The sequence below is a fragment of the Diorhabda sublineata genome, chromosome 3 (genome assembly GCF_026230105.1).
Source record: "Diorhabda sublineata isolate icDioSubl1.1 chromosome 3, icDioSubl1.1, whole genome shotgun sequence".
NCBI classification, from domain to species: domain Eukaryota; kingdom Metazoa; phylum Arthropoda; class Insecta; order Coleoptera; family Chrysomelidae; genus Diorhabda; species Diorhabda sublineata.
Genome location: NC_079476.1, coordinates 32,728,219 through 32,754,732, shown reverse-complemented (window position 1 = coordinate 32,754,732; position 26,514 = coordinate 32,728,219). Strand labels below are relative to the sequence as shown.

Below are 26,514 nucleotides of genomic sequence, written 5' to 3'. Positions count from 1 at the left end.
TAGTTTCCAAAATAAGTAATTAGACTACGTCGTCAAAATATTTACTTCTGGAATAATATTAAATAACTAATCGGGACATTAACTTAATTAAAAGCCTTTTGTGTCTACTATTTCAGATAATTCCAACAGAAATCTACTTCTATATCACTACAGTGAAACTTCTATTTATTTTCAATTAACAAATGGCTTCATAACTTTACACGGGTTAGTGAAATTCATTATCTTCTCATTATTATTTTGTATAATCTCAAAAAAAATTTATTCAGTACATAAAATATTTTTGTGTATTTTTTCAATCAGAAGATAATGAAAATAAAATTTACATCTACGTGGAGAAAATATAACATATACAATTCACATTCACAATTTCTGACACTAACATCCAATAATTTTTCTAGTAAATTCGCTTTAAAACGAGAGTTTACGTAAATCGTGATCCCACCAGTTGTAAAAAATCTTTGTTTTGTTTCGTGTTATAATTTTAGACATGAGGTCTTAATTAATCTTAGTTAATTCGTTCATCTTGTAGAAATAGTTGATGGATATAAAAAAATCAATTAGACACTAATACAGGATGAATTATTCATAAAATGAGAGAAACTTAACTGCGACATTGGCTATCTGAAAAGGGTATTGTAGTCCTGTGATGTTGCAATAATATAGAGTTTGAGGCAACCATAAAAGTGATGTACTATGGTAATTTCTAAATAAATTCACTACATTATCGCCCAAAGGGCGTCTAATCACGGTATTAAATAAAGCTTTTTGGCTGACAGATCAATACTATAATTACTTATTTGGACCGACAGACAAAAAGATACGTGGCAAGCCTCAACGTAACATTTAATGTTTGATACGTGGAGCTGAAAATCAAATAAACCCACTGTTTACTATTAATACCAGCAATCTGATTGAGTTTAATGGAACAAAGATCAAGGCTGGCACTACAGCCTAGGATTTGGCTCTACCTGGACATAAAATATCCTCACCGTCACCGCAAATTGGCTTAATTGATGTTGAGGCTGGAAACAATATGTGATGGCCGAATTAGTTGAGGCAGCTTCACAATAGTTAGAGCCCTCCTCAAGACCAAAAAGCTATATACTCCACGACAAATTCTAATCCTCTACAAGGTCCAGATTCTTCCATCTTTGGAGTATTGCTCGCACATGTGAAGCTCGGCTCCCAACGATACCCTAAGGATACTCGACTCAATACAGAATAGAACAATTCGATTTACAAGCGATCCAGAGTTGATCAGAAATTTAGACAGTTTAGAGCATAGAAGAAAGATGGCTGTATTGACTTTGTTTTACCGATACTATTTCGGCAGATACTCTTTCGAACTGTTTAACATAATTCCACCTAGAGCAATATTTGCAAGACCAGCAGAACACCGAATTCGCTTGCAACGCCTAGAGCGTCAATTTTTCAGGGCTCCTTCTCTTGAGACCTGTGAGACCTGTGGAATCAGCTACCAAGGCACGTCTTTCCCGAAGACTACATCCTACAGTTTATATCCACAGGCATCTCCACACGGTAGGCACCCCTCGAACTACTTGAGTGTAATATGGTTTATCCTCTTAACTACACTGTATAATGCGAATTCCACTACCCAAGTTACCGTCTTCATAGATCGAAGTTCAATATATTTTACTACTAAGTTTAGTTAGTAGTGGTAGTAAACAGTGTATTAAATACCACTGAGTTTCAGATGCAATTTTGAATGGTAATGTCGCAATGGTAGCGACGAAATTGACATTTTCAGTAATTCAATTGATAGAAATCTATGATCGCGTCAACCTAATCATGATCTGACTGTTCCGAAATCAATCCAAATCACGTTCATTATTGTTCAGGAACTCGTCGCCGTCATATCCTTTCTACCCTTTCTGGAACTTGAAATTATTTTCCCACCGCGATTTTTATATTTTTTGGCATTTCAGCATAAAAATAGCTTAATGGTATTAAAATTCAGTACAAAGTCCGTGTGATTTAGTAAATCGTTGATAACTGCACAATATTCATTATTAAACATCAAAAATCTATTATACAACTAAAAATTGACGCAGAAAAACATTGTCGAAATTAAAATCTCTTATAGATAAACTTGTGTTGGAAGAATCGACGCACAAAAAAGTGATAAGTCAAAAGTTCTTGTATATCATGTTTTAAATTTGAAATTTCTACCGAAAATTGACCGGAACGTTCGGGAATTGTGATCTGATTCTAGTTCTGGGTTAGGATCCGCAATCAAGTTATGTACCTGAATCAGGGTTATATTTTCCGAAAAATTTTCAAATCGTTTCAATGAGGACTTTGGATCATTACTTTATTACAAAAATTTGGAATTTTTTCAGTATCTAGAGAAGTACATATTATTTTCTTTACACATGATTTTAAAATTTTTTTCACAGACCATTCCAGACAATTTATTTTAAATAATATTGGTTTAATAACATATTTACATTTGTGAGGTGAAAATTGCAAGCACATTTGTAGTGTCATTATAATCTGGACCACATCTCTCTACTCTAGTAGATTAGTTTTTACTCTATACCATTTGTACGTTCCAGTAGTTGAATTGGTAAGAGAGAAACAATGTAAAGAAACAATTTTGTTTTTCACGATATCTTCTCCTATTGATTAGTGTCACAGAATTTATTCTGTGAATTATATATGTTTAGATAAAAAATAAACTACCAATAATAAAACATACTTACAGTTATAAATAGTAGAACTAAAAACAATGATAATTTGTGTTAAATGGTAAACTAAGCAGGGTGAGCGGATAAAAAATAGCTGTGCTTTATTAAAATAATATATTATTAGTATAATGACCCTGAAAAATAAAGTAGAATTTATCTTGTGTTACAATATATACCTATATTCGAAAATGTTGATAAATGAACAATTAGATCTCATTTTCTTTTAAATTATCAAACATTAAACGTTCATGATATATCTAAAATTGTTTCAATAATGGATATGAAGATGGTCCCAGAAGTAGCCGGCCCAACATAACACACACAAAAATTTTGGATAAAAATATATTCATGTTTCAACGTAATGTCCTTTTAGCTCCTTACACTTTTCCCACCGATGTTCGATACCGTTTTTATAATAAGAATCGTCTACCTCCTCAAAATAGTCATGAACTACCGACATTGCCTCTTTATTGTTGGAAATCTTTGACCATCGAGCCGTGTTTTCAAGTCTGGGAACAGAAAATTATCCGAGGGGGCTAGATCTGGCGAATAGGGTGCATGAGGTAGCAATTCAAACTTAAATTCATTAATTTTGACCATTGCAATAACGAGTTGGTGCATTATATTCATGAAAGAACATTTATTCTTAGCCAAATGCGGCCGTTTTTACTTGATCTCTTCCTTTGCAACGTTGCAATGGGTTGCCTGCAGATGGAACGGTCTTTGCCTTCTTTGGATGCGGTTCTCCCAAGTCAATTGTTTCGATTGTTCTTTTGTTTTGGGTGTGAAGTTTTATGCATGGTTATGGAATGGCTGTTTTTGTTTCATTGTGAGCCTACGCAGCACTCATCTTGCGCATAGCTTTTTCATGTCCAAACTTTCAGTTAATATGCGATGTAACGTACTTTTTGGAATATCTAGTGTGACTAGTATGACGCACTGAGGTTACTATCATCCAGTACCGCTTCGTGGATTTTCTTCAACATTTCTGGAGTCAACACCTACTAAAAAATGTAGGATCATCTTCAAACTTAGAATTTATACTCAATATATAGTGTACTTTTTAACACAGTGATTTTTTTCAAGCAACTACCGCCATCTCCAGGTCAGTCAATTACTTCTGGCACCATCCTCATCAAAGATGGAGATATCACTTAATTGAGATTAAGATATTATTCACCACTTAAAACATTATCCATTTGTTATGTTAAGAAATTATTTACTTTTTGACTCATCTCTGTTGTAACTCTGTCGAACCCTTGAAAGATGAATTAATCAATTTAGAAAACAGCGTGTTATGCGTAATTCATTCAGTACCATGTATTGGACAAAAAAAAATAAGGAAGAAAATGAAATAGCACACAGATTTGCTAAAATATGAACGGATAATTCCTCGTAGGACCGGAAACCTTTCATGGAATCAACTACAAGACAATAGAGAAAATACTACAAAAGAATTAATTATGTAAAGCTTTCGTGGCTGTTTTTTATTGCTTGAATGTTTTTAGGGCTATTATATTAAATCGTACTCGAAAATAACAATTGCTACTTGACGTCGGATGGCTATTTCCACGAGATAGCTCTGACATTTTTCGGCGTTATGATTTAGAATTTACTCACATTTAAATTTGTTATCAACAGTTACTAGTGATTCCGCTACAATTAGACATCAACCCTGGTGGAAACAACTACATATAATAACTATCCAAACGTTCAGTTATCGAAACCGGTTTTTGTTATTTGGAATATGATAAATTCAACAAAATAAGATTATTTTCATCAGAAAATCCATAACGGAAGCCATCATTAATTATTTTTCAGAAACTGCTTCGTTACAGATTTGTATCTGGGTCAAAAGTTTGTGACTGTTCAATGAAATTAGACGTTGGATACGTATTGGTTTACTTGGAACTTTATACCTAATTTGTTCATTGCATTTGATTCTGTGAAAGTTGTTTTTCAGATCTTCCTTCTCCTTATTGTATATAAAAAAATGAAAATTTTAGATTATCCGAACCACCTATGACATTATTTCAGATAATCGACTCTCTAATATTTATTATAACATAGAATTAGAATTTGTTGACTGAATATAATTATTCGTAGTATAAATATCCAGTGAAAATTGATTACTATATGGGAAATTCTATTAATATTTTTTCAAAACATTAATCGTTATTAAATTTGATAATCGATAGTTGGAGTAGTGCTTGCAAAAAATGAATATATACTCTGCAAAAATTATAAAGAATATATTCATTCAATCTAACATGCAGGTTGCAGCAAAAAGTCTATGGTTTACCTAGCAAAGGTCAATGAAGCATAGTTTAACATAAGTATCAATGAGAAGAAGCAATTCAATCAGCATTATTTGACATGCAATACAAGATCATCATTTGAAGCTATGAAATGAGATGAAAATCATATAGGTGGAATGTCGATAATGTCTTGATTTGATAACGGATGTGATTAAATTTCAAACATTTCTATAAATACGAATGCTCGTTGACGGAAGAGTGACAGCACTTTCAATACTGTGATTAAATTTTTAGTTTCCGCTTGAATTTGATGTAATTTGATTAATCTCAATACTCATATAAAATAAACTATTTGGTTGCTGAGTAAATATTAGGAAACAGTATTTCGAATTCCAAAAAACAATTACAGAAACCAAGAAAAAGTTACGTGAATATAACCATGATTGCTCTGTCCCATGGAATGATTTGTAATTGGTTCTCTGTTTTTAAAAGTGTCTCTCATTAGAATTTGTGGAATAAAAGTAGGTGAGTAGTAGCAAATGAAGTAAATAATGTTACTGAACGGGTATATCATATTTTACATGAAAGATTACATATGATAAAGAGGTGGGTGTCGCAATTGCTTGGCGTGGATTAGATACTCGCATTTAAAAATGGATCGAACAATTTTTCGATAATTTTGAACAAAATATAAGTTAATTTTTCCATCCCGAAAATGAACCTTTCCATTGAAAAAATATTAGACAAAATGCGGTACGATCTATTCTTTCATCCGCCATATTTATCTGATCTCGCTTTACCATATTCTGTTTCAAAACTCAACTGAATGGCTTGGATAAAAGCGACAAAGAAAGAGATTAATACAGAGACAAACACCCATTTTGCTGTATGATTATTTTTTGGCATGGTCTTAAAAAATTGAAAGCTCGCTAGATTGAGTGTGTAGACTCGCAAATTATGCTTGAAAATGAAATATTGATTTCCCAATAAAGTAATAATTTCATTGCAAAGTCACTCTTCCGTCAAATTTCCTCTTATAATGATAATACTTAATTTTTGGAAACTTTTATATGGTTCATTTGACAATTAATAAAAATAAGCTAATATTCATGACATTTCTGTCCACTATATTTTAATTTTGAATCCTATTAAGTAAGAGTGATCGATAAGAATATTTTACATATGATTTTTAAAATTATCTATAATTTTAAGTTCTAATGTTATAATGATTTCATAGAAAAATTTTCTCCTCAATTTTCATATATAATTTCAAAAAAAGTTGGCAATTATAACTTCACTTTATACGAATTAACGCCCAAATTGGTCACCCCATGTCTCCAATTCTTCTGGAAAAGGTACACAATCTCAGTTGAATTAAATATAACTGCACGAAAATTGGGAATAAGTAATGATGAAAAACCTTAGAAGAGATGATTTGAATCAATGAATTATCTTCTATCACGACCTTCCGAAACTAATATGAATTTCTGCAATAAATGGAAAAAGATTCAACAATAATGTATATGTTTCTGGTAAACCACGGATTACCCAACATACATGGGTAAAGTTCGAAATATAACTAAAGTCGTTCATGTTTCAGGCTTTACTTGAGTGAACAGCATTCCATTCTCTTTCCTTTGGGTAGAGTTAGGGGTACGAAAAAATAAAAAGGCCATAAATGTTCGAAAAACATATTTAAAGGAAAAAAATAATTGGAGTTACAATGCTTCCCAATAGCTCCAGCTTTACATTTGTTGGACATGCGTTGAGTCTTAGTTACATGATTTATATCCCTAAACTCCTCAAATTGACTGTTCTTCTGCAAGTTGACGTCGACTTCCATGAAAAGGTGAAGGTGCCGGTACGTGGTTATACGCGTATATTTGTAATGTTAATGTTAATAGTGATAATTTACAAATTCTGTAAGATATGAAATATGTAAATTTTTCTATGTTTGTTTCAAATATTGGAAATCTTTCAATACCCATTTTTCTAAATGTTTATCGTACAATGTAATTGTTGTAAACAAGTCAATGTTTACTTTGAAATATCCATATTCCGATTTACATTTTGAAGGAACAACATCAACTGTGAAATTTATGTCATACAATATCTGTTTCTAATTATTGAAACTTCGTTTGAATGTAAACAATTTTTTTCTAAATTTTTTCTCAGGCGGTACAAAATAATTGATTGAAAAATTCGATATCGTTGAATAGAAGAAAATGTTTTTAAAAAAAATAAGGCACGCATCACGCAACCATAATAGTTGACGTAACCCCTACGAAATATAACTAAAGCATAAGTATTTCCAAACAAAAATCTGTTCCCTAATTTTCGCATAATTCACTTTCCATAATGTGAAAGGTTAATCCGTTATTCACCTTTTGGTAAGTGTAATCATACATTGATTCCATGAATAAGTGGTATCATTCATCATACCTTAATTTAATTGAATGCTAGTCGTCTCTTACTTACTAGGATTCAACAGTGTTATTGAAAAACTAGGAAATTAATATTGGAAATGGAATTTTGAAAAATCAAGACATTATAGGCCTAACAAAGGTGTACGGTACCTTTTTCCCTCGCCTTCCCCTTGCTCCTTTTTCTCCAGGAGCTCCTGGAGGTCCTATTGGTCCTGGTTCTCCTTTATCACCTTATAAAATATTTTTTGGAGTGTTAAATTAATACAGTACAGTTTATCGTTCTGGAATATCGCACCTATTTTTTACTATTCCATTTACTACTATTTTTAATAATATTATAAAATAAAAAAAGTTACCTGGGGGTCCCGGAGGACCAGGAGGTCCTTCAATAATGCCTGTAGGGAATTGATCACCAGTGAGTGTTGTTGTGAGCCCTCTTTCACCTTTGTCTCCTTTGTCTCCCTGAAACATATAAATAAAAATTTTGTAAAAAAAAATATTAATATTTTTTTCAAATTAGTAATAAGCTATACATTAATTCTGTAATAGATACAACTTCAATAAAATTATTTGAATTATTGCCAAGTGAAGTTTGGAAATTGTCCTTTGTCATCGTGCTCTTAAAGAGAAAGAATTATTAGACGTTTTGAACCATTTTGTGGAGATTCTCAGTTACATAGAAAGGGATTCTCATTCTATTAATAAGATATATTTCTTGGTCTTGAAAATTTGGAGAAAAATTTTTTAATCAGTTGAAAACCGATGAAAATGCTCCTTTGGAATAGAAAAGAATTCAAAAGGGTGAATGTGAGAATCGAAAAATAAATATTTTATATAGATGACTCCTAATATCAAAAAAGCAAAATACTCAACAAGTGAAAAGATAATCATCTGGATAACATATTTTCTATGAACCGAACCAATTTGAGTTTTATGAGAATTCTATGTAGAGCTTTGCGTCTGTATTTCTCACATGTCTATCTATGTCATCTCCGGCACTATCCATCGATGAATGGAGATATTCTCCAAAGCTAGATTTTATGTAACAGATCTTTGAATAGTTGCTCAATTGCTTTTATCCAAAAATGGTCACAGAAAAACAATCACAGACAATATGAAACATCTAATTTCAATCTTGTTAGTTCTCATAATACAGATGATGATATTCGAATTTAGGACTTTTATGCTTTTGTGTCGCAGATTGTTTCTCTCCCTTAAGTCTTTGATTTTTCAGGTCAAAGGAACCCATTGGAAAGATTATTTTTTCTCATCGCTCCGTATGAATAGTACTTAGTACTATACTCACATCCAATTTCCATAAGAAATCAGCGCTTCAAAAACGTTGTATTGGATACTCTTTCACTTCAATTAATCAATTTTTCCCCTACAAAAATCCAAAAGAACATCGCAATCAAGTAGCTATTGTGTTTTTAAATTTAAATCAGTCAGATTTTTCCCAATCCGTAATTAGCGACACAATACTCAATCTTGCAGTTCTAGAATACTAATTTTGCATAAACAAAAATGATTGTTTGTTATAAAAAATATAATTTTTCCATATCCAAAATCGATGTTTCCTGGATTTAAAAAGTATGAAATATCGAGAAAGTCTTTACCGTTTACCGCACATTACAGAGTGTTGAAGTTGTATTTTATTTTAGTCCTGCTGATCGGGCCTTTGCTAACTTTGAAAAGGAGTACAAAATGCAGGAAGTCTTTCCAAAACCACAGGAATATTTATATATATTTCCAAGATACCTGACTGTCCTAAAAGTTGGAAATTTATTACTCGAAAATTGAAACGAGCAAGTGTATGAAGCCTTCAGGCCGGTGGCACTTTGCTTTTGTAAATGAAGAATGGTTATCAGAAACTCTCAAACTCTATAATGTTGTAACGGGTATATTTCAAATATTTTTATTTAAAAATCGATTACAGAAAAGTAGAAAACTTAGCTAAGAGAAATTCAGATGTTAAATGGTAAAGCGTCTATAAGAAATGTGTAAGAGAAAGATACTGATAAAGGGTTTTATCTAGTTTCAAAGTCCTATCAAATGCGAACCTTTTGTAACAATTTGAAAGCTTCTGTTCAAGAAATTTCATGTAAAATGAAAATAAGATATTTATCTATTGAAAGAATCGCAAAATAACTTGGAAAAGGACTGATAAAATCAGAAATTCAAAATAAACTTTTATTATGAATTGCGCTCAGACTCTGCGTGAAAGTGGATGACAAAGTAGTGTATACACACTGATATAAAAAAAGTTTGAGTATTTGAATGAATTCATCAATTCATTAATGAGAAACTCTTCACAAATGATGTAGGAATTACGTTGTAACATTTAGACATGGGGATAAAATAACGAATCTACTCTCTGATGATATTATGCGACAATAATTTTTACAGCTATCTACTGCCACCTGATTAAAAATTATGTTAGTCACAAAACGTTTCTACATCTCGTAACGACAATTTTGAACTTACTGGGATACCGGATTCACCCTTACTGCCATTTCTACCTGGCATACCCTGCGAGGAAAAATATAAAATACAAATTGTGACTAATCACAAGATGAATATAATGATTACAAAATAAAAAGTGTCTCACAGGTAAACCAATATATCCCGGTAGTCCTGGATATCCTGGAGCACCCATAGTACCTCTGTCGCCCTAAAAGTTCAGAATTGATGGAAAAAATGCTTTTGGAATATTAGAATTGGGTTAGCTTCAAATCTAAGTTGTTTGGCCAATTGTTAACATGAAAATATAGGTGTAACAACTTATGACCCTATTTGGAAGATGTTCAGCATTGCATTTCTGAGAAACAGTGTTATTAAGTTGAAATTGCTGAAAACTACACCAAAACTCATAATTTATACTTTTGATTCTCTTAGTTCAACTTTGTTCTCTGAAGACGATAGTTTGATTATCGAAACGCGCGTCGTACATTATAGTTGTGAGTGTTGGTGCAGTGGTAGTAAATAGTATGTTATGATTCCAACGCTTTTCATTTCTCGTTCTAATTATGAATAGTTCTCAGAGTTGTAATCATTAACATTCAATATTCAAATGAATCAATATTTCTATTTTAGCTATAGATGTTTTCAAATATTTCCTGACAAAATAAACTGTTAATTTGATAAAGATTCAAAATAGAGTCATAAAATATCGACTGTTTTCTAAAATAATATAAATAATATATAAAAATAATTCAGATAATGTAATAATCATCTTTAAATTGTAATGTACTTTTATATTAATGTTATTTTACCTTTGGTCCAATCATTCCGTCCAATCCAGGAGGCCCAGGTGGACCCATAGGTCCAGGATCTCCACGTTCACCTGGTGGACCTGGTTCTCCAGTCATTCCCTGCCGACCATCATGTCCAGGCATACCTTCAGATCCTGGTGGACCAGGTGGGCCCGGTGGTCCTGGTTCTCCAGGTTCGCCCTATAAATTACGTGAAAAGTAAAGCGCATAAGATAGATGTATCATATTTCATCGTTGGAAATGAGATAATTATAGGAAATTGAATTTGACTACATCAAGAACATAAAACCACCAAGAAAACAATCTACTTAAGCTTAAATTGCTTATATATGATTAGAATATAAACAGGAAGATACAAACACGTTGTAGAAAAGCTCTGTGCTTAGTGAAGTAGTTAGAGCTCGCCAATATGAATTTCTTTCAAGTCAAATTAAAATTTTATATCTAAACAAGTATTTTTGGTTCGTTAAATACGAAAATAACAAGATATACGAGGCTATCTTTGAAATTGTTGAATTGGTCTTCTTCTTAATAAAATGGTTAGTTAGTACCAAAATAAATGTAAGAGACAAATTGAGTTGATGGTATGCGGTGCTGTTTCTGACGAAATAAGAGAATTGATTCTTCATTTGCATTAAAAAAGGCAAAAAAAGTTTTCAATAAGTCAAGATATACCGGTTTAAATATTATAAAAAGCGAGATCGTTGGCTCAAAGGCCAAGACCAAGACTGTATTATTCCAAAATTGAACTTTAGAGAGAAGCAAGAAAAGCAAAATCGTCATGCAACGATTTAAAAATATTATGAAATAATGGAGACACAAAAAATAGGTGAAGAACAGCTTGTAATAAAGCATCCAAAGAAAGTTTTAAAACTAGTAGTAAAGTGTGCGTTGCAGATAGTAAGAGTCGTATCAGCTAGTGGAGTGGACAATTTACATTTCGTGGAAGTTTTTATGAATTCTGATAAAAGAAAACGATAGAAAAATAATAAGAGATGTTCAGATCAAAACTCGTGAGCACCGTTAAGAATTGCGAGCCCATCTCTAAGAAATTTGTAACAGTTTGTATTGTAGTTGAGAGTATAATAAAACATATGAAAGAATTCAAGAGTAAGTCGAAATTGCGATGTAACATAGTGATGATTTGATCTAATACGGTTTCCAAGTCTGCTTCACTTTAACTCATGACATATTTTTTGCCTGTCATATAAATTTGGTGTTTCAAATTGAATTTAATGAATGTTCTACGTATGTATATTGTGACGGAACCATAGCCGAATATCATCTAATGGCGTCAGTCATGAATCAATTTAGAAACTAGTAACTACTGAAAGAATGCTGGGTAACCAATAAACTATTCTCAAGAAGTGTCTGTACGAAGAAGTTCGATATTACTAGGCCCTTCTTCCTTGTTTAAAACGTATATAAGACATGCTATCATTAGTTGAATATTGGAGATATGTGGCGAGTGACCAGAAACAATCCGAATGGTATAAACTGAAGTGATTGTTAGAAATGTAATTGTGATCTAATGAAGGATTAAGTTTGACCTAGCAATTTATTTTTGATCGGCAGGAATAATAAAGGATCATTGGGTACCAAACAAGGACTGTACGGTGGACGACCCATCAATTCGATGTTTTGACGGTACAAAAACTTTTTTGTTTGAACTAATGTTTGATAGCTCGCATTGTTGTGATAGAGCGTGATTCGTCTTTTGCGATTGATATCCCTTATTTTTTTGGAACTCTTGTGGCAAGTAAATCAGAATCAAAAACAGGCGACCATTTGCTTCAAAATGCTTCGTGAACGAACAACTTTTGTCGGATTTGGCTCGTCTTCAACGACCCATACAGTCGATTATTGTTTAGTTTCATGCATAGATCAATAATTCGTCGCCTGTCCCGATCTATAGACGTATTTTGAAGCGCCGCTATTGAACTTTTCCAGCATTTCCTTGCACCAACCAACACGAGAGTTTCTTTGAGTGATTTGTAAAATTATGCGGTATCTAACGCGAGAAAAATGTTTTTGTCAGCGAATCGTTCATGCAATATTGACTTTATACGAGTGGAACTAATGCTTAGTGTGCCTCAATCTCACGAACCAACGAAACGCGGTGGCTTCAGATAGTGCTTTATCACCAAAAGTCGAACGAGTTGATCGGCACTTTGTTGTTGGTTTAATCCACATCGAAAGTCTTATAAAATCATCACACGAAAATATCGCAATTCTATTCGCACACGTTCTAAGTAACTTCATCATTAAAATTGTCAAACTGTATTTGTAATTCAATTTTCTCAAGCTTCCCTTTTATTATTTGATCACCATATTCATGTCCTTAATACCTGATATAACTGCTTTATGTCAATTGTTTTATAATACTCATACATCATAAAATACCTTTCAAGTGGTGAATATTGATTTTACCTTCAGTCAACTTCACAGACGAACCTATTCCAAATATTATGTTGAGCACAGAATATGCTGTACTGGCAATTTATGGCTCTAATTAAATTTTCCGACGTTGATAGCAAATAAACGCAAAAGTTATGATATGGCACCAATGACCAAATGCTGCCAGCAGATATTTTCGGACGTATAGGACCAAAACAAAAAAGCAATTTACTCAGCTATAATTTTTGATATGTTTCCCTCTGTTATTACACAGATTTTCGTTGTAGTTTCTGCAAAATTGTTTATAAGGTATTAAATGTAAGAGAATTAGCAATCGTATTGTTACAACACAGTTTTGTTAATTTATTTTGATAATATAAGAAATAACCGTCCTTTAAACACTCGAAATGATTGAATTGATTTTATTTGTACGATCCCCAATGATTTTTTTTTTCATTTTATTTTGAAGAATATTTGTTCGGTATACCTAATATTTGCTTAGAATTTTCTAATATACTGGTTAAAGAGATGAAAACGGCCTCTAGCGATGGATTCGTTTCTGTTGATGCTATGAAAATATGAAGTTTGCGCCGTAAACATAGAAAAATAACTTCTACTTTTTGACCAACTATTTTTATATGTGTACACTAATATGATGCATTCATGATGCTTTCCAGTAATTTTCTACCAATATTATTCATATTTCTCTGAACCAGCTCATTCTTTATGTCTAAGGTGTCTGTATATGTCTTACACAATTTATTATATTCATGTAATTCATAATATCGTGACGTTTCTCGGGCAAGGTTTGTGGATGAAGGTCATTTCACGCTTAAAACTCACATTGTCTAAAATTTCTCTCTGATTTTATTCAATTCTTCTTCAGAAACATTTAGAACAATACTTACCAAATAATAGTTTATAGTATTGATTAAATTATGATGGGCAACGTTAGTGCGGCTGTGTATCCGTTGCAATATCTTTGTCTGTCTATCCATTTGCCTTTCCTTTCTAGAATAAAGGCTCCTTAACGAATCTCTATATATGAATAATATGCGATTTTTGGTACCACGCAAATCCAAATATGACTGAATGGTCAAGAGACTCTGACCAAAAATACCGATATGCTGGAAACCCCGAAAATGGCGATAAAGAGAATTATGCTCAAAATGACTTCATAAAACTGGGCCAAAAATAAGAATATTAGAAGGAAATAAATAATAGACAGTCAAGAAAACGCTATGATGATGTAGTTACCTAAGAATAGTTTATAGTTTCTCACAAATTATTATGGATGCCGTCAAATGACGTGCGGCTGTGTATCCGTTGCAATATCTTATACTGTCTATCCATTTGCCTCTAACTCCTAGAGTAAGAACTCCTTGAGGAATCTCTATGTACGATTGTAATATGCGATTTTTGCTACCCCGCAATCTTCACATATAAGTGAATGATTAGAAGATGCTGAAAACCACGAAAATGGTGATGAAGAGAATAATGCTAAACATAGAACTGGGTTTGAAATGAGAATATTAGGAAGTGAACAAAAATAATAGACAGTGAAGAAAACGCTATAATGAAGTGAAGATGGGCCAACAGTTTGGCGAAAAGCAGAACCTCAAGAACGTATAAATTATTATAACATAAACAAGGGGTAATTTTGACATAGCTGCGTACTTACTGAAGTAAAAATAATCTGTAAGCAAATTGTACATATTTATATCCATAAATTTATATCAAGCACCCTGTATAAGGAGGCGAGCAGATGATGTTAAATTGAGTTTAGTGGCCGAGAAACAATCAAACAACTCAACAACTGTTGTTACGTGGGAAGAGAGATAACTGCTAAATAGAAAATTCCATTAGATACAATCGAACTCATAGAGTTTAAGGTCTGAAATCGTGTCATCGACGTTTCGTCACTCATTATAAGGAACGTCCGTAGGTAGTGATAGGGTGGTTAGATATATCAATTATTGATTAGTTGAGAAAGTCACATTAAAGCCCGAGGTAAGCATCGATTGAATTTTTGTATGACCAGTATTGGAGAAACTAGTCTATAGGGTTTTTCACTATAAATTGACTACCCCTATTAAAAATTTTACAGTTCTTGGACAGAAATATGCTAAATTATTTCAAATATTTCAACAATTAAACAACAATTTAATACATTTGGCAATCAACAACACTTGATAATAACTAATGAAAGCAATAGAAAATAAATAAAATTGGTAATGAACTGAGAACTGAGAAGTATTAACTATAAGAATTGTTGGAAATGGCCGTCATTATTGGTGGTATTCAGAGTCCATATCCTGTCATTAGCATTATGATGGTTATTTATTTAGTTTTTGTAGACAAGCTTTAACTAAGTTTTCATTAATCTCAACGCTTCCACTGTTATGAGAAAATTTCTCATTCCGGAAATTTTCCATGGTGTTAACTCTGGATTATTTGATGGTCATGCAATGGAAGTACCATAACTAATCCCAAACATGAAATTTGTTACTCTAATTCCAAATAGTCTGCTTAAGGACACTCAGTCCTGTTGTCAAATTAATTCGCTGAAATTTTTCGGCAGCTACACCAAAAGCCAAACTACTGACTATCTGGTGTTGATGTGTAGTGGAAAAATATACATTCCACAATTTTATTATTATTATGCGACATTTACCAGAACAGACTTTTTCCACATAATAAAAATGATTAAATTAAAATATTCCTACAGTCTTTGCAGTATAAGCTCACATAATTCTAATCGTTTTCGCTTTTGATCTTATGTTACTAATTTGTATAGCCTGTATTAGTACGTTTTCTAGAATCTATAAATTTATTAAATTTATGGTCAAGATTTGTCTGATGTATTGTATTTAGGTTGTAAAATGTTATATGTATGTGGATATTGTGGTATCATATACACTGTGACTTAAAGTATCTATTGCAACGTCCTTTTTTGCTTCGATTTTGGAATGATAGATATTATACCGAATTAAAGCATTAAAAGGTGAATAATCTACTAGTATGTGTTTTATAGTCAATTTGTAATTGCAGTTTTCACATTTTGTTCCAGATTTACCATCGAATAAGTAGCTATGGGGCAGTAGCGTATGACACGTTAGGAGAACTCTATTTTCCGGTAGCAGTAACCATGGATTCATGGAGACTTTCACTTATCCAATCTTTTACATGGAAATTGACCATTAGTTCTCCCATTCCTTGAGTACTTTATATTTTAGGGTTGATTTAATATCGGCTGTAGTTAAAAAGTTCACGCACTCCGCAATACCACTATTTACAACTTCTTTTGCGACCAGCTCTGCCTTTTCGTTACCTCTTATTCCAGTATATGAGGAGATCCAACAGAATGCATTTTTTTTATCTTGTATATATTGTAGTTCTGTTAATTTTTTATTGCCAAGGAATTTGTGGTATAAGTTTTTTAAAGAGTTTGGATTTAGTTAAGGGAATCTGTGAGTATGAGGTTATAATTAGATGTGCTTTGAGTATCTATTTGGTAGTGGGTGTGATAATAGCGATATCCGTACCATCTTGAAATTTGGATGTGTTTGTTCAAATATGTACAAAGTTTTTGTATTCATCACTAAAGTGTCCTTTGATTAGCCTATGGTTGGTACGATGATTCTCTGCTGATGTAAGCAGGGTTATAAATTGATGCTTTTTATTGTCCATGGTGGATTTTGAGAATATTCGATAGGAAGAAATTCAGAAAGTGAAAGATTTTATACGCCTAGATAGTAGTCAATTCTAGCATAGAAAGATTTTGCCGATCTGGGTCTATGTGAAAACGATTTGGGAATTTGTTGGAGAGGCAATTTTGGAGGGTAGGATTGAAAGGATTTGATTCTAATTTGGCTGCGTACGTGATACATTCTCTATTCTCTAAGGATGGTTCCCTTGATTCGCAATACAGACTTCACACTGGTTTTGATTTAAATGCACTAGTTATCAAACGTAAAACTGAAATGTTAAAGCTGTCGAATTTTTCTAGAATGGGTTTGCTAGCTTTTGAATATACCATTGATCCATAGCTTACATGCGATGCTTTTTTAACCCGCGTTTTCTGGAATAATATTCCTGAAGTTATGCATATCTATTCATTTATTTTGAGATGGACAATCCTTGTGCAACTTCATATATTCTCTCTTTGTAGCTTTTTATTTTTATAATTCTTGACATAGAGTGACAATTTTTTACCAATGTTTCAGCTTTTGTGTAATGCATGATATATAAAATAATGTCATTGAATGTGAAACACTTTTCAACACAATTATCATCAATATAGTTTGTTGATTGATCACAGCCTAGTGAGTTCTTAGATTCCACGTTGTTTTCAAAAGTTTAACTTTCCTTTCAATATTCAATATATTATTCCATTCTTGAGAAATTATAGTTGGATTCGTACAGCTTTGTCTCTTTATTACAAAACTAACAAGGGTCAAATTATAGTATAAAATCCGCTATTTCAATATGAGAATATATATATGAATATACATATTTTGTTAATATGGATTATCTTGTATGAACATTTCAAAGAAGCAAATCCGACTGCGGTAAATTATAAATGGAAGAAGAATAGATCTAGTAGAGAAAGTCTAGCAGCATAGATACTACGGAAAAGAAGATCTTACAAGGAAACTTGATTTTAAAAACTTTTTGGTTCAGTTTATGCAGAAATAATATTCATAATAAAATTCTAATTTTCTATTCTATTAGTCTAAATTCATGCAAACTTTTGATATTGAATTACTTCTACATGAAGCTTCCTAACAAAATCACTTACTTTTAAGGTAATCAATACTTCGCCAGAAATATTATGCCCCCTTTCTTGCAACCCCTAAAAATAAAAATAAACGTGCACTATAATTTAAAAACAAAATAAAACAAAATTGGACTAAACTATAAATATAACTGCGGCAGTCTACAGGAGCATGCTAAAAATATAAACCAAAATACCAAGTTTGTTCATATACAAAGATATCACAAATGTACACCTAGAAAATAAAAAAATCAAACCTTGACGGCGACAATTTCGGCGTATCCAAGAGTTCCACCTCGTAGCGTCGTTACCGATCTTTTTAAAGTCTGAAATTGGGTTTGAATTTGATTACGGTACTATCGTATATTTTTGTGTAGTTTTTTTTGACAAATATAGGGAAACCTTGTTAACACATACAGGTATGACAAGTATATTTGTTATACATAAATTATACAGAATTAGATTTTCTAGTATAGGTTGGTGCTTTGAGAAGCGCCAAGACTTTCTAAAGTAATAGGAATTAATCTTTTTGTTGTTGAGGTTTATATTTGAAATTTCTGCCGAACAAGAATCGGTAAGTTCGTACACTCTGATGAAATCTTGTTCTTGGTTAGTATACGCAATCAGCTTATAGGTGATCTCGGAATATAGTTTCCGAAATGCAACTCAATAATAAAAAAATATTTCTCAAACTGTGGTCGTTCAAACATCAGAAATCTAATTTTTGGATATATACAGTGAGTTTGGGGGTAGTGTGAGAGAAATTGAAATGACCCAACTTAATGGTAAAAGCAGTTTTAAAGAGGGGCCATATGGTTCGGCAGGACTGTTATTTAAAATGTGCCCACTAATATTACCATTTGAATTATTAATCATCATAGTTCGAAAAAAATTCTAGTTAACAGTTATTGGAAAAAACTAAACTATAGTTCAGAGACACACAAATAATTTGTTGTCACATATTTAAGTTCATGACATATATTTATCATTTATATATCAAAATAAATTTTTTGTACAACGTTCAAGAGAACTTCATATTTTAGCATATCTATTGATATGCAAATGTTAACTTTGTAAATGAAGAAGTTTGTGGATTGTGCGGAGCGAATTAAACAAGTTCTCGTACAAAATAATATCGCTTCCATCACAAATTTCATACAACGTTTATTGAATAACTGCCCAATTTCGTTAAAATATCAAGAGAATTGACATTAAGCTTCAAAATGCATTTCAATATTCAAATAATCACATAACCCTGTTAAAAATATTTTTAACACGTTTCCGCGTAAACACTGTTGACTGTCATTAAAAGTTGTATGCAGTTGTATGAAAAAGACTTTATTTCTAAGAGAGTCAATTATTAACTGATTATTCATCATAAAACAATTTAATTTATTGGAATAAACATAAGTTTCCAAAGATGTTTCATGTTACTGCAAATCAGAAACGTTGATGTTCTAAGTCTATTCCACAATTTCATCAGATATTTTAATATGTTTGGAAGAAGATGAACAGTTTGATATTTTATTGAGAATTTAAATTTTTGTTTTTTAAACTATTTTTTATATATGCTACTGCAACGGAGACAGATCTCCAGCTTCCATGTTGTTTTATGGAATTATGTTTTTAAAGGCAACAGTCGTTTAAAAGCGATAACTTATCGGGACAAAAAACACGTTAAGATGTATCGAATGTATTTATTTTTAATAAATTTCCGACAATGTAAACTCACAATCATAGTTGTACAAAAATGTTGTTTGTATTAAGTGTATAAACTTTTTTTTATTTTCAAGGCAAGTTCGAAAAAATATTTAGACCCGAAAAATTGACAATCTCATTTTAACTTGAAAAAATACTCATGTTACGCATTTAATACAAAAACAACTATCTTGATAATACAATCAATTTAGACGTAAAAATAGTGGTCAAATAACAAAAATTTCCGGATAGCCAAAAATTGGTGGAGAGCTGAGATTTACAATTACAAATAAAATTTTAAAAATCCCCGTCGATCTTATGTTTGCTACAAGTTATTCAATGTCAAATATTAAAATTTGATGTTCTTTGAGAAACGGTAAGTTTTATCAAGATCTTCAAATTCTCTATAAAAATGGTTGAGACGTTTTTTTTTTAAATAATTGCCATTCTCGAGACATCGCGATTCTAAGAGTCAAATTATACATGATATGCATATATAAGTCACATATATACAGATCAGGCGAGTATAAATACCTATTTGTGTCTCTTTTATCTAGAGTATTTACAGAAATTGATTCCATACCTCAAACAATAATTACGGAAGGAATTCGCTTTCTCTTTTCGGTTTATGGAGCTCCAAAAAATTACTTGCATTGATCAATACCGATACTTAACTTTTATAAAAAATACGCGAAACAAGAAACAAGTACAACTATGTCTTTCTCCAATATCGACATCTGCTATTCAACATTGTATCGAGTATACTATCAAGTTAAAACATGGTTAGGCAATTAATTAAATCCGGAAGACTGGGGTTTGAAATTCCTGAATAATGCTCTGGAACCGATCAAAACTTTACTCCTACCTACTCAACAATATTTTTTGCAATTGCAAAAAAGGTTGTTCCTGGATGTTAAAAAGAAGGGTACCAATTGGAAATGTCACGTTTGCCCAAATGTCCAGTTGAGTACTATAGAGGAAGTTTCCTGTGATTTAAATGAAGAGACCAATGACTCACGCCACATTTGAATAATTTATGTACATCCAGCAAGAGGAACAGGAAGTAGAAGACTGTTGACATAGGCTTTCAAGAGTATGAATCTGATTAAAATATCTAAAGAAATGAAAACAATAGTTAACCCAATAATCCATAGAAATATCAATAAGCTTATATCTAGAACATGATAGGTATTGTTCCCTTAAATTATCCTAAAATTGTCATGACATTTAGTGTAGTAGGCCTACAGGGGAAACGGTAAAACAAAAGCGCCGAGTCTACTACCTCACAGGTTGCGTGAAAATGTGTATATCATGTATAATGCGATTCTTAGAATCAAGATATCTCAGGAATGGTAACTCTTAGGAAGAAAACTATAGGAACTATTGTTGTAGAGAATTTCAAGGTCTACAACTTTGTTCGTTTTTTTTTGATAAAACTTACTTTTTTCGAGAAAAATATAAAAAAACTAAAATTTTGGCCTTTGACCCCGAATAACTTTTGTAGCACACATGATAAACCCCCAGCTCTCCACAAATATTTAGCTTTCCAGAATTCTTTGTATAAATGTCTATATTGACTGGACTATAATACGTTATAATAAACTGTGTAAAAATGCCCACAAATAAGAGTTACTTGCCCCTAAGGAGTGTTTACAATGACAGGAGATAAATAGTCGTTATCAAGCGCATTGATGACGATACATAGTCTACTGTCATAATTAAATTTTTGTATTGAGAGAAAAGAGAGAAAGAAAGAGAAATCCTTTATTGTCAAAAAATTGTTACAATTTGTAGATAAAAGCTTGTAAAAACTAAAAAACAAACATAAAAATTACTGAATAAAGATAAGACAAATAAAATAAAATTTCAATATACAGAAGAAAACCACGATGAGTAACAAAATTATAGTAAATAGTTATATTGTATTCACAATAAACTTTTTCAGGTTTGTCATTATTAGGCAATTTTATTTTTTAGTATCTTTTAAACTAAATGTGGTTTCAAAAAATGTTTTATGTTAAACAAAATTGAAAATCGTTTTGGAATTAGAATATACAAGTTCTTGAAAAAAATTCATATTATTATTCATGTCACTAATGAGATTTAATCCACCAACCATATGTTTTTAACGGTGCTCAACAATCGTTGAGCTATAGAAGCTATTTTACTTTTGAAATCTCTTTTGGCTAAGGTATAATGTAAATAATTTATTTCACAGTTACTTTCATTGAAGATACTTTTATAGTATAGTCAATCAAAAATAAGTGAAGATTTGATTATAAAATTCCATCGGATCAGGCAAACTAAAAACGTAAGTTAAAGTATGGTAAAAATAGCAATATATTATTCGTTTCAATATAAATTGACTTAAAGATTGCGTGATGGTAATAATAAACTTCATTTGTTTATCAAATAAAAATTCTTTCGCTCAGTTTTATTTCTTAAGAGTACCATGATTTCATCGTTCGTAAAATGTTTTCACTGAACATGATTAATATCTGCATTATAGCGTGAGCGCAGAATATTTGGAATTTGACCAAAATGAAACAAGATATCGATTTTGTTTCTCATTGCATTATATAGTATTGAATATATTAGTAGCATGTATACAGTTATACATGATGACGAAAAAAGTAAAATGAATCATAGTGCTACATTATCTTGACCTGCAGTGTTTTCGTGACTAATTACTAGTTATTGTGAAAGTTTTTTCAAAATAACTAGTATATCAGTACAGCAAATTCATTGAAATTGTCATTATTTCAACAGATACAAACTGCGAATCTTTATTATCAGATTATCATTTTATTTGTAATAGCTTGAATATTCGCTTCAGGATTTATAGTGTATTCAAAACATCTAAATTTATTTTCAAGTCTAATTTTACTTTGTTAATTGTTAATACTTTTTCTATCCAACTTAAATCAAACTTAGATACTGGAAAATACGAAATTTCAAATCTTCTTTCTCTTCAGTTCAATGGTACCTATATTATCGGTAGCACTAAGTAACTAGGACCTACATTTGATGAAAATTCCCCTGGGACGATGATGTTAGAAAGGTTAACATTGCTTCCAATGATTGCATAGAGGCTATCGGTAGAAAATGGACTCTCTTCCTCCTAAAATTGTGTATACATCGCATATTTCTAATCCAATTTACCAGGTAAGCTGGAGAGTCTTTGATAAAATCCACATTGCCCTGAACATACTTCACTTTCTCCCCTCTATAGATATACTACACAAAAGAATATGCTAAAATATCAGGACTTAGGCTCAGGAAATCTAACCAGAAATAACATCTCCAGAAAAAACGGACTCCATAATTTATTAAATTTTGAAAAACTATATTAATCTATTCCATCGCCGATCAACCCCCACATCTCAAACAATTCACATATTGATCGAAGAATATGGAATACGCAAGGGATATTGCAGATATTTTGGAATAGAGATCTCCTTCAGACTCCCGAAGGCTCATAGTATATACTAAGTAGAACTAATGGCTGAACATTCAATAATCTGAAATACTTAGTCGAATTAATTCTCAGGGATCTTTTCCACTTGAGTTCCATAATTGAGGGCAAAGATATAATGAAAGTACGAGCTCCAATATCCTTCTACTTGAGGATTTCATTGTTATACCCCAATCAGCCCATAGACTCAAATGCAGGAGAATACACTTTTCTGTTAAAGCGACTGAAGTAGAAAGCTAGGAAATAAGTGTGAAGATGAAACGGCGCAATGTTCAGTGAGGGCATTGCACTAAGTAGAAAGAATATGACGACCCTCGGTCATCAATTCCAAAACAAACTCATAATGGGCCTATTTTGGCATCAGTGCGGAGTTCGCTTACAAGCCCGCCGCATCTATTCAACCTAACCTAACTCACTGCTTATATTTTATTCTAGTAATGGGATTCCGAACGGATGGCAAATGTAAATCCTTTTGTCCTAACTTTATAGTGACATAAAAGTGTACTAATTAGTGATGAATAATAGCATCATCTTGTGCAACCGTGTTTTGCTGATGTGCAAGAAAACATTGATGCTGTGAGTAAACTGATCTGGCAAAAATGTTATGTGACATACCGTGAGATTAAGGCATACTTAGGTATTAGTTATAATCCCTTAAATTCAATATTTCGAGAACATTTGGCTGTCAAAAAGATTTGTTGGCGCTAGATGGCGCATAATTTGACAATCGCTCAAAAAATGATCGTGTCGATTGGTGCAAAGGAATACTGAAAAAATTCAATTGCAGTACTTCAAAAGATGTCTATGAAATTGCGACAGGCGACAGGCGTCGAATCATGGATCTATGCAAATGAATTAGAAGCTAAGTGATAACAGACTATATGGGTCTTTCAAGACAAACCAAATACATCAAAAGTTTTTCGCGCATGGATCATTCCGAAGCAAATGATCGCCAGTTTTTTCGTAGAATGTAGAACCAATGTAGAATGTTCAATTCTGAATGGTACACCAGCATTTGTTTAACAGAAGAAAAAATCAGGGACACCAATCGCATTCTCCAGCACAACAATGCGAGCTCTCATACATCAATTCAAAGAAAAACGTTTTTGAATGATTTCTTGTTATTCCCGCAATAAATTGCGATGTCAACGTTTTTCTTCACATATTTTGGAGTTACTCCAATCGTTATGGAAAAAATACTTCGACAACTGGTTCAAATGCATTCAAAAGTGTATTGATCTTAATGAAAAATATTTTGAGAAAACGATAAAGCCATATCCAATTATAAATATTTGTTTTCATTTATTTATCTCAAAACTGAAGTAGCAACCTTCGTATATGAGTCAAGTTGACGTTTATGTTCACATCAATTAAAACTGGTTGCACCCGCGATTTGGTCAAAAGTGAATAGTTACTTGTTTAGTTCTGTTTTCTTCAAAGTTTTTATTGTATGATCAAGGTTACTTTAACATCTTATGGTATATGAAGGAATAAAATATTAAATGTATTACAATCAACAGATTTATAGTTTTTTATGATCAGGAGTGTTTGGAGCAAATTTGTTCCACCCGCAATGGCAATTTGGACTTTCTCCCTGGCTTTTAAAAAATTATTTCAAAATCCTCTCAAGCTAACATTAAAAGAACATTAAATTCATTAAAAAATGATCTTCATTCAAGTTATAACATGAGTCTAAATGTTGCATACGCGATAATGGAGTGCCGTATTATTTGACCTTTCCTGAAATAGCGCCACCCTGTATGTTAAAAAGGTTCAGTTTTGAACAATATATTTTATACAAATGGTATGACAGATTTATTTATTAGTGCTTTCATTGTAGTAACTATAAAAAAAACTACACAAAGGAAATGGGGTATACTAAAAGTCTCAGTTTCAAAAATACACGTATTTGAATTGAAATCATCTCATAAGATTATTTGTTTCTGCGTATATAATTAATTTGAAACTTTTAGAAAAGTATATCAACAATTATTGTACGATAACTATTATCCACAATTGCAACATAAAAACGAAAAAAGATGTTCTACGCTCAGGAAGACGAGTACTTACCCTGCCAGGCAGCTAGATTAGAAGAAACAAAAAATATTTGAAAACAAAGCCACTTTCTAATTGTTTGTGTACATTTTTTGTTTTTGATTATTGTACATTGAAACATACCTTAACAGCTTGAAGAACGTCTATTCCTGCGCTTCCTGTTTGACCTTTTTGTCCCTTTTCCCCAGGTCTGCCCTAAAATATAATATATAATACTATTAGTATTACATATACTAATAATACTATTAGTACCATTGATACATAAGTATGACTCAATCCAAAATACTGGGAAGGAGTTAAGACAAAATGGTAATTGCCATATACAAAGAAAATCACCAATATCATTACAATATGTCCAAGAAATATGAAATGATAGTATAAAATAGGAAAGAACTAAAGTTGTACATGAATTTCCCAGAAAGGGAAGCCTTAAAAATCAATATATTTTTATATTGTAACGTAATGAAAACTCAATTTCTCTCAATAATCAAGAATATCTGTGTTTACACAAATTTACCACTAATTTTTTCGAAATGAGGATTGCACAAACTGAAATTGAAATTATCTTAGGTTAACAGCTATGGAGAAAATCCCAGAATTGATATTTTGTTTGGAAATTTTTTATGATATTAAGCTATTATCAAAAAATTATTGGGTTTCCAAATGTTTTTCACCCTTGAGAGGAATGCAATATTTTTGAAGTATAAATACTTTAAATTTATTGCGCAATCTCCCAGCTCATCTTTTGGACAATAATTTGAATTATCATTCTATTGGACTGTAATATGAAAGATACAAAAGTGTATCGTTGTACCCCAATTCTTATCAATAAATGATAATTCGAGGAACATCTTTTTTGAACCTTGTAAATTTTCCAATGAACATGGAGATCAATGGTCGATTCAAAACAATTCTAACCTATTATGTATCCACTTTGACAAGTTTTAAACTCTTGCAACGTGCTCTCAGTAGAGGCCTAAATTCGAAACAGTCACATCTCTGTATCAAAGTAGATTGTTCCACTTATTCCGTTTTAAAAAATTTACTCTCAACGGAAATTCAAAAAGATTTAGTGGATACATCAGGGGAATTTGCAGTACCAACATACATCTACAATATCACATGACATAGTAAGTTGGAATGTCTTAATTTTCTTCAGAAAAACATACAGAGGATGCGTTAACAACCAATGCTATATGTATTGAAAGATGTATCGATATACCCAATTTTTATCAATAAATGATAATACCAGAACAATCTTCTTTTTTGAATCTACTAAATATTCCAATGAAACTAGAGATCAATGGTAAGTTCCTGTACTAAAGCATGATTCAAAACTATTATTTATCATCCCTTCAAATTCTAACCTATTATGTATAAACTCTAAGAAGTTTTAACCTCTTGCAACGTGCTTTCAGTAGAAGCCGGTATCGAAACAGTCACACCTA

At 31.8% G+C, this 26,514-nt stretch overlaps 1 protein-coding gene across 3 annotated transcripts in view; it reads right to left on the bottom strand.

Moving 5' to 3' along the window:
* LOC130441553 (collagen alpha chain CG42342-like) overlaps positions 1-26,514 on the bottom strand; it is a 426,499-nt gene that overhangs the window by 37,107 nt on the left and 362,878 nt on the right. Inside the window, exons 5-13 of one of the 3 annotated variants that reach the window (XM_056775282.1) lie at positions 25,190-25,261; positions 25,082-25,093; positions 18,096-18,164; positions 17,863-17,916; positions 10,665-10,844; positions 10,001-10,063; positions 9,877-9,921; positions 7,749-7,854; positions 7,543-7,622 (exon numbers count right to left, since the gene is read on the bottom strand). In XM_056775282.1, coding sequence (XP_056631260.1) covers positions 7,543-7,622; positions 7,749-7,854; positions 9,877-9,921; positions 10,001-10,063; positions 10,665-10,844; positions 17,863-17,916; positions 18,096-18,164; positions 25,082-25,093; positions 25,190-25,261 — 681 coding nt within the window. The remainder of the gene's footprint in view (positions 1-7,542; positions 7,623-7,748; positions 7,855-9,876; positions 9,922-10,000; positions 10,064-10,664; positions 10,845-17,862; positions 17,917-18,095; positions 18,165-25,081; positions 25,094-25,189; positions 25,262-26,514) is intronic. The other 2 variants (XM_056775280.1, XM_056775281.1) reach the window with 2 other exon arrangements.